At 28.3% G+C, this 10566-nt stretch overlaps 1 protein-coding gene across 2 annotated transcripts in view; it reads right to left on the reverse strand.

The window, feature by feature from the left end:
- The window catches only part of LOC107454965 (uncharacterized), a 62559-nt gene extending 56784 nt beyond the window's left edge, over positions 1–5775 (reverse strand). Inside the window, exon 1 of one of the 2 annotated variants that reach the window (XM_016072337.4) lies at positions 4413–5775. In XM_016072337.4, the coding sequence (XP_015927823.3) occupies positions 4413–4591 (179 nt within the window). In that variant the 5' untranslated portion in view covers positions 4592–5775. The remainder of the gene's footprint in view (positions 1–4412) is intronic. The other variant, XM_021147498.4, reaches the window with a different exon arrangement.
- Between the last annotated feature and the right edge of the window lie 4791 nt (positions 5776–10566).

Consider the following 10566-nt stretch of genomic DNA (forward strand, 5'->3'; position numbering starts at 1 on the left):
GCATAAAATGTTCTTATAATGTACATATGTGTGTACATGCATTGTACATGTATTGTACATATATGTATATATATTCACTGCTTTGTACATATATCGGACATAAATCTTTCGTACAAATTTTGCATGTGCACATACATGTTATCCCAATACATGCAATATGTACAATGTATATTTGTCCAATAAATGTATCCACACATGTATGCTCCATCTATGCATATTCATACGTACTATGTATGAATGTATGTACATGCATTGTACATACTTACATACATTATGTAGAATACATTTATGTCTAAATTTATGTACAAAGCAATGAATAAAATATAAGTTAACTGATAACGACTCAAACAAGCTAAATAACAATATCAAACGATATTTAAGTTTAGTTTTCAGCTTTAATTGTTCTATATCATTTTAAAATTTTTTGAATACATAATTTTCAGGTATTTTCTTAATGTTTGACGCTACGAATTTATTTTGTTATTACATAATACATAGTTCATGGAAATTTTTAGATGAGAAAAAAAACGGTTAATTTTTCTATGTGGAAATAATATTTAGGAATTTTAAAAAAAAGATTATCGTTTGCTATCCAAAAAATAAGAGATTGAGTTTTACATGTCTTAGAATAAATTTTAAAACGAACGTTAATAGCTTTACTGTAATAATTTTTTTAATGCATGCACAATGTATGTGTACATTGTAAATACATATATTTAAATGTGCGCATGTATTCATACATTAAATGTAATTACGTTTATGTATACGTTGTATGTACATACGTACATTGTACATCCAACCATTTTTTGTGCATCCATTCATTACATGTGCATGTATATTAACAAAGTATATAGTTATATAAGTACATATGTTGCATGTACAAACCATATATCTATGTACATGTAAATGTACATGCATGCATTCATTTTACACAACTATGTACATATAGTGTACCAATGAACAACATTCTTACATATTGTACGTAAATACGTACAGTGTATTTACATGAGTACATTGTATATACGTGCCATTATTGCAAATTTATATAATGTATGTACTTACGTACATAAATGCATGTATACGTATGGAAATTTTTTTCACGTAAGTTCATACATAAGTTGTCTATGTGTACAAACATACAAAACATTGCATTCGCATACAAACTAACATGCATGCGTACATGTATCATAAAATGCATAATTATGTGTACTAAGCATATGCGTATTGTATTATGTATATTGTACTTACAAACAAAGTTTGCGCAATCATTGTATATGTATATATACGAATCACAAATTGTACGTACATGCTGGCGTACATTCTATGTACATAAAAATATGAATCCCCATACATACTTGCATAATGTGTTTGCTTATAGTATACAATTGTAATTACTTGTAATTGTGTAATATGATTACAAGTAATCACAATTACTTGCAATCAAGATTACATGTAATCATGAATGCCTGCAATCAGATATTTTGATTACTTGTAATAATAATTACTCGTAATCGTTTTTGTTGTGATTACTTGTAATCGCTATTATTGAAAATCATGATTACAGTTGTAATCAAAATTTTGATCACAGCTGTAATCAAGATTATAAATAATTGATTGCTGTAGTCAATATTGTAATCATGATTACAGCTGTAATCAAAATTTTAAAAAAAATTGTGGTCACGATTAAAAGTAATTTATTACTGTAGTAGACTATTGTAATCACGATTACAGTTGTAATCAAAATTATGTTATCTTGTAATCATGATTACAAGTAATTGATTACTGTAATCGAAAAATGTAATCGATTACATTTTTGTCCAACACTGCGAGATACCCATACTACATCACTTGCAGGTGAAATTAAATTGCAGGTTTTTTAATATGAAATTACAGATGCTTTTTTAAATTAAACTACTCTTCGTGATCAACAAATTATCATATTGAGTTTAAAAGCAATAATTTTATATAAAAATTAATGAATAATATTTTAGAATTTGCACAATATTTTGATTCATGATTTGAATTTGAAATTTACAATCATTTTTCAACTTTTTTTTTCAAATTAAATTTTACTTAAGAAATAAAAGCATATTCATTTCCTACATTATATTGATTGCACAGCTATATTTTTTATAGTTTGTAAGTTGGGAGGAATTTGAAAGGCTCGCTTTACAAATTTTTTTTATACATGAATACTAGTAATAATACCCTTAATGTTTCAATTACATTGTGCTTTTATGGCCTGTGTTCATAAATAGGGAATAAAAAGGTTAAAATGATATAGTAACGTTTGAGTAAAGTAATACGCTGTCTTGCTTAAATAAAAACAATTAAACTTCTGTAATGCAAAAGTTAAAATTTTCATTTGCAGTATTTGAAGCTGATAAATATCAGGTAGTTATTATTCTATTAGTTCGAAACAAGATTTTAAATTTTTCAACCTTCATTAAAATGGCTATAACATTAAATTTAAGACATTAAATAATTGTTTGTTCGTATAAAAAACTTTCGTATGTTAATAAAACTGTTCGAATATCTAATTAAATTCTCATTAGAATAGTTTTCATAAATTATATAAATGATGATTTTGTAAAACAGTATCCTAACAAAAAGTTTCAAAGACTGATAGGAATAGATTTTTTTTCTCACTGATTATAATAAATTAAATAATTGAGTATGAAAATGATAAGGTATGTTCTATTTACAATGTTTTGAAAAGCAGTTTAATGGCATGACAGTAAAACAACAAATCGAATTAAAAGTTTTAAAATATATTCAGTATAAAATAAAAAACTAATAAAAAAATATTTTTCCAAGTTATGCAAATCAAATAAAAACAGAATAAGAATAAAATATGCGAAAAAGAAGAACAACTCACTTATGACATTTCAGTCTCTGATAAAATGGTTCATCTAGTAGAACTAAAACGCAAACGATTATTCTTTTGCTTAATTTTTTAGTTTATATTATTTGGATGTTACCGTCCCACTAGAGCAGGCAATTTTCAATCTGCTTATTCTAATTTATTAATTAAATCATTAAATGGTTACTAAATTAAATATAAAATATTCATTTAATATTTTTTTAAAAATTAGATACTGAATTAACTGTTAGTTAAACGGTATTATATAATTATTATTATCCAGAAATCAAAAAAATTCCGATGAAAAAATTTATACGATGTTATTAAAATTAGTGATGAGATGATTTTATAATACAGAAGTTTTTAATAATAAAATTAATCAAATTGATGAAAAATGATTGAGAAATTAAAAAATTTATTTTTAAATAATATTTTCGCAGTTCTTTTTTTTTTCTTTTGCAATTTATCCTCGGTGTAATCAACATTAATTAATTTAGTCCTCACAAGGAATCGAGTTTGACATTTCTGCTCTACTCTAAGGAAAATCGACTCTACGTAGAACCATAAACCCGTATAAATTTTCAGAAACCTAAATAACTAATTAAACTGAATGCTATCACTGTTTTACTTGAAACATAGTTTCGTGTTATCTAGTTTTAGGAGAATTAAATTTCAAAACAAGGTTTTTAAAATTGTCACCTTTTTTAAGGTTTCTGTAAATTTGAACGATATTATTCTGGTTCAATATTATGATCCGAAACAACTAATGGGCTTTCGGTCACAACAGCTTTGGAAGTCTTGACTGCGATTAAATTAATGAATGACGAATAATAATAATAATAAAAAAATGTAAAAGTTGGTAACATTGCATACTCAAATCGATCGGCATTTGTGGTAATTTTGTAACTTTTTTACAGTGTAATAAAATAATTTTTCTGATACCATTTTACAGAAATTATTTCGAAACAATTGAAACTTTATCTTTGGAGCATGCTAAATGTCATAATATAATTTACAATTTCTGAAAGATAGTATTAGTTAAGATAATAATTTAATTTTGTTTGATAAATACCTTTCGCATTAAATTTTACATATATTCTAAAAATGTCTTTTCAGGAATGTTACCAATAGAATAAACACGGGATTTCTGGTTTTCAGAATAGTTTTCATAAGACTAATCCCTGACGTTGTCTTAAATTCCTTTACGTAGCGTCTTGTAGCCCCATACATAAATTTTTCCCATAGTTAGAACTAATTAGTTGCAAATCGTTTAAAAATTTTAGTATCATGACATTGTGGTGAGTATACGCATTCATATAAAACTAATAATATGTATATGGTTTATGCAAAGATTGAAATAATAAATGAATGTGTATGATACAAATTATGTTTTTCACGTTTAAGCTTCTAATATTATACATTTCATTACACTTTATGAATTATGTATTTTGGAACAATATATGTAAAATCAAGAAGAATTTTATGCAGCTCAAATAACAATTATTCGAATAATGAACAGAATTAATGCGTGCAATGAGTTTAAACTTACCATTTCTGAGAATCCGCAAGTACAAACTGGTAAAGAATGGTTAGAAGTATGTAGCACATGGTAAATATGAACATTTCCCTGTATACCACTTTCCAAACACTACCCCTCCATCTAAAGAGCAGACGAATAAAGCCCCCAGAGGCCGAAGAAGCCACATCATATTGATAACTCACTGTCATCGCGTCCGAGGATGACTCGTCTTCTGCTTCTTCTCCGGCACTCTGGGACTGCTCCTCAATTTTCTTCGATTCCGTCGTTCTACCCTAACTAACCGCCTTTCTTTTTGATCCTTTTAAAGCTGAACTATATTTTATATTTGGTAAATTATTATAAAAAATATTATTTTATTAGCAGCTTAGATTTGGTAACACCACAATTAGAAATGTTCTCTGAATTGTGATAGGATTTTTATTCCTTTACAGGAGTCTTTTGTTCTGTATGTTTATGTGCTAGGTATTTATCACCGTACCTAAACACATTTTTCCTGTTATTTATGAAGTTCTCAATTAATTGTTTTTATTATTAAATGATCTTTCCCAACTCGATACATTTATTTTCAATCTTTGTTTTTGATAAAGTTTTTCACCTTTTGCTTCTCGCTTCATTTTCATGGTATTAAAAGTTAAAAATCAGAAGTCACTTTTTTGGCAGCACGTTAAAAATAATAGAAATATTCCAATTAAAGTCACATTATTTTCTTCTTAATTTCCTAGCATTTAAATATTCTGCATTAAATTTAAACCGAGGATTTCCTTTCTGGAAAGAAAAAAAAAATAGTCTGCACAAAATTTAATAAGAGCTATTCTCGTGTTATTATCCAAAATGTCATCGGTGAAATTTATTTTTGATACACAAATAGTTTAGCAGTAGTAGCACTCTCGTTTTAAAATTCAAATTTCGAACGGTATTTCGAAATTAAATTTTTGATGTACAATCCATAAAGCAATCATAGTATCACATCGGAAGACAAAAGTGCCAGTTTGCAATTCTTTCAAAATATCAAAAGTCAAACATCACTAAGTCAATCTCCAAAACGACCTGTGTAAACAATGTCAATTAAAAATCATCCACGTAATCAACATTCCTTTCAATAAGAACGGAGTCGACGAAGAAAACAATCAAAAAGAAGAATCTCGCCAGGAAATTAAAAGTGAGGATGGAAAAAATCGTTCTGCTCCAGATCTTGATAAATCGAAATTCGTCACCAAGCTTAATGAGAGGCAGTTGAATATCCTGCGGCAACGTTTTACCGTAAAATATTCTCCAGGTTCTCCTTTCGTGTTACTCCCGTTGCAAAAGAAGTCACAGAAGAGGAAGAGAGAAGAGTTAGTTGTCCTTGGCCAGCACTGGTATCTCGAGCTCTGGGTCTAAATTCAGATTTGGCACTGCGGTTGTGGGAAATAGCAAGACACAAATGCTTTTTCTCCGTCTTCACGATGAAAGCGCACAAATGTCGAAACGTTGTGTGACAAAGATTTTAACAACCTTTGGGTCAGTTTTCTTTTTGAGAGAGTATTTTAAACAAATACAATTTTTTTTAAGATGATTAAAATTACGAATAATTCAGAAATGTTATTCTTAGTTAAGACTAATATTTTCTTCGTCTTCGTATTGAAAGGTCACAAATGTCGAAATGTTGTCGAATAAAGATATTAATAACCTTAGTGTTCAAAGAGCAGACAAAATAATACCAGTTATATATGATACTTAAAATAATAATTATATTTCTTCAAAACATGTTGAATTACTTCTCTGTCTTCGCTGTGAAAGCGCTAAAAGTCAAACGCTGTGTGACAAACATTTTAACAACCTTTGAGTCAGTTTTCTTTAAATAGATGCAAATTTATATGATGATTAAAATGACAAGCATGAATAATTCTGAAAATTATTCATAATACGACAAATATTTTCTCCGTCTTTATGTTGAAAGCGTACTAATGTTGTATAAGATTTTATTAACCTTAGTATTCAAAGAGCATATTCAAACAATAACATTTTTAAATGATATTTAAGATCAAACTTATAAATATTTCTGCTAAATATACTGAATTATATTTTCGTCATCGCCAGGAAAGCGCTAAAATGTCAAAACGTTGTGTAGCAAAGTGGACCTTTTGGTCAGTTTTTATTTGCAAGAGTGTATCAAGCAATGAAAATTTTATATGATGATTAAAATAGCAATTATGAATCACTCTGAAAATTGTTCTCAATTACTACAAATATTTTCTCCGTCTTCAAGTTGAAAGCGTACAAATGACGAAGCGTTTTAACAACCTCTTTGTTCAAATAGCACATTTTATTTCATAACTGTCGATGAACAGCCGACCCAATTTTTTGGGTTTACGACTCCTAATGTTCAACTCCATAGCCTTGTAATTTTGAACCCAATCCAGAAGATAAGGGAACTCCTGGAAAGTAATGGGTAAACTCTGCTTTGGGAGGACTTTTTCGATGGAGATAACATGGTTTGACATGATAACATGATTTGAGTTACATGGAGAAGAAAACCATGAAAAACTCCCACGCTTAGCCCAACTAGGGACTCTAACTTATGATCCATCTACCAATGAGGATATTTTGAGTCAGCACTGAGGTCGGCGCTGACTTCGTACCGACGAACAATCGCTGGGATTCGAACCCGGTTCAACTCATTGGAAGGCGAACGTGCTGTCCCTTGAGCCACCAAATAGCATATTAAATTATATCAATTTTAAAAGATACTTAATTATTGATATTTTTGCAAAATTTTTATAAATTATTTTTCTGTTTCCGTCCTAAAAGCTCATAAACGTCGAAACATTGCAAATTTTAAAAAAAAACCACAATTATTAATCTTAGATGTGAGAATAGTAATTTTTTAATAAGAACTAAACGTTTTTGAGGTCTCATAAATATTTAATATGGATGCCTGCGAAAGTATCCATTGTTCTTCTGTTCGTTTTTAATTAAACAATTAAAAACAAACATCCGAACTGAGACTTGTTCTAAAAGAATGAAACTTGACACTTTTTGCATTGACAGGCCTTTTAAGGAAATGAGCTTTAAATGACTTCTTTATTGTATATTCAAAAATCTATTTTTCCCATTTAATTATAAAAAAATATAAATAAAAGTGTTAAAAAAATCTTACGTAGAGCCGAAATTAAATTAGCAATACACATGTAGTAAATTTCAACCACACGTGGGTTGTAACAAAAAACAGTGTGCATTTTTATAAATTTATGCTGTCGAATTATGTTTCAAAAGAATAAAAAAATAATTTTTATAAAATTCCATACATGATTTTTTTTTAAATCTTGCAAGCAGATTTATTATTTAATTTTTATTTATTTATTTAATTTCAAACAAATTAAGAACAAAAAATTTGACGCCACTTTTACTTTTAGAAATATAAATAATTCAGGAAATCAGCTTGAAAGATTTTTTCCTTGAAAAAATGTAACTTTAATTATCAATTACAAATATTTACTATTTTGCCACTAAAAAAGTTTTATAAGAAAACAAAAGTTAAACTGCATCAGAAATAATAAAAAAATTTTAATCAAAACCATTAAGTTCTATATAATATATTAATTTAAATTTTACGCGTTGTAAGAATTTTAAATGGCCTATAGTAAATAATTTAAAAATTATTATCGTTTCCCAAAGAAGAAAACAGTGTTACAGAGCATGTACAGTGCACAAAGTAAAAAACAGACCACCTTGAACAACTTTTAATCTAATGATCAGATCTTCACGTTCAAGGACTCAATCATAATGGTTCCAAAGAATGATCTCAAATATGCTAATTAATTAGTTCAGACGATAGTTTAAATTACGAAATAAGACACAAAAACTTTCTCTGAATAAACATATCTTTTTGCCAACAGATTCGGATTTCTAATCCCTAAAATATAGGGAGTAGCCGAAATCTGGGAAATATGGTCCCCATAGTTTGGTTAGAAGAGTGGTCCAAAGTTGGGAGCCCTTAATGTTAATTTTACTTTTTGCGCATTTCGCCATATCTCGAGAATTTTTTAAGCGAATTGAAAAATTTTAGCACACACTTATAAAATTCGTTTATTCGAAGATAATTCTATGCAAAAAATAAATAAATTTCAGTATATATATTTATTATTTTAAAGTATGTAACTAAATTTGAGTGAAATCGGTTGAACAGTTTCTGAGAAAGGGAATTTTAAAAAAGTTGTATAGTAAAAATTCGATTTCTCAGGAACTATTTAACTGATTTCGCTCAAACTTTATATTTTGCATTGTAAAATTGCATACTTTAGTATGATGTGAAACATTTTTATACCTTTTTTGACTATTATTAAATAATAAATATCTACTAAAGTTTATTTTTGCAGGGAATTATCTTTGGATAACGAATTTAATTTTATAATCGTGTAATTTTATAATCGTGTAATTTTATAATCGAATTTAATTTTATAATCGCACGAAAAAACTTTCGAATAACGCTTTTAAAAAAAATACGCAAGTTATTTCCTGATAATCTGAACGAATTTTTAGTAACTATTCGAGTGTTTTTTATAATTAAAAATTACCTAAATATATTTTTGCTTATAACTGGAGCATCAGAATTTTTTTTTTTTAAACGGACACCAGTCTCCAATCTACGTCAAAAGATTATTAATATGCTACCTCTGTAAGTAAGAAACCATAAGAAACTCTACCACAGTAAGAAAATTTTAATCATAAAGCATCTTTTATGGTAATATCATGTTACTATTCATAAAGCACCTTTTTATGAACGGTAGCATCTTCACTTGAATTCCATAAATAACTATCATTGTGGTATACTGATTATTTTTTACTATCATTTTGAGGTTTCAAAAAAAAAAGCAAATGCTACAGTTTGATTATTCCCAGCATTTTCAATCGGATAATGCAATGCAGTATGCCCTTTAAATTTAAGTATAAAAAATATACGAAGACACATGATATGTATAGATAATCTTCAAAAAGTTAACATCGGTATTCCCCCCCCCCCTCGTCATTTGAACGGTACCGATGACGAAAACACTCGGAAATGTCGTGTAATGTTTTAACTCAAATCCCTAAAAATCCCTTGCGCATCCGAAAAATTCCGCAAGTTTCACTCTCCCACTAAAGGAAGAATTAATCCACTATGTCTCTCAAAACCGAGGTAAATCAGTTTTCCATTTGAGACACTTTATCGTCGTTGGCATCATAAAGATTTGGCGAGTAATGATTTACGGAAACAGGTGCGGTTTTTCAATAGAGTTCCTCCGCCCACTCCATCAATCATTCAGGTAGGGGAGAAACTTTTAGGCGAGACCTATAAGACAGCAATTTTTCAATTTGCTTAGAAAGTTCTCGAGATATAGCAAAATACGCAAAAAGTAAAATTAACTCGAAGGGGTTAAAAATTTGAACCGCTCTCATGACCAAAGTATCGGAACTATATTTCGAGGGTAAGAAAATTGAATCCATCGAAAAAAAAGGTATGTTTCAGACAAAATACGTTTTTGTGTCTGATTTCGTAATTTAAAATATCATCGCACTAATTAATTAGCATATTTGAGATCACCCCCTTCAATCATTAAGAATGAATCTCAGAATGGGTTATATAGGGTTGTCTGTTTTTTTTTAGCACTGTACATATGGTTTTTGCATAAGTTTATGAAAAGAAAAATAGTAACATAAAAAGAAAACAACAAGTAGTTGTAGGCTAAAAATGGAGGGTAGAATCGATTTAAGCAAAAGTAAACATCAAAGTAGTAAACTTGCTTACTAATAACACATTTATCATAGAAGTAACACTTTTAGGTAGTTTAGGTAAGCAATTACAATTATCAAATTCAAAACTCTCAAACCAAAGTATTTCAAGAATCAAATGAATTGTCCACTTATTTGCACAATTAAATAGAAATGCGTAATTACATTTTCAGGAAAAAAAAGTTGTTTTTTTTTAATTACACCAATTTTGCGCTGCGAATTTGAGAAAATTATCCTGAGAATTGAGAAAATTATGAAACTCATACAGATGATATACTCACATAAAAAAAATTTAAATTAACCACTTAATTATTTTTCTAAGTTAAAGATTAAAAACACAGAAAATGTGTATTAATGGATAATTTGAACTTTCTTCTGCCCCTGATGAAAGGAATAAGTCTCATAATAAGTC

This window comes from Parasteatoda tepidariorum, chromosome 2, assembly GCF_982258835.1.
Source record: "Parasteatoda tepidariorum strain Cologne lab strain chromosome 2, Ptep-v5.0, whole genome shotgun sequence".
Taxonomy (NCBI): domain Eukaryota; kingdom Metazoa; phylum Arthropoda; class Arachnida; order Araneae; family Theridiidae; genus Parasteatoda; species Parasteatoda tepidariorum.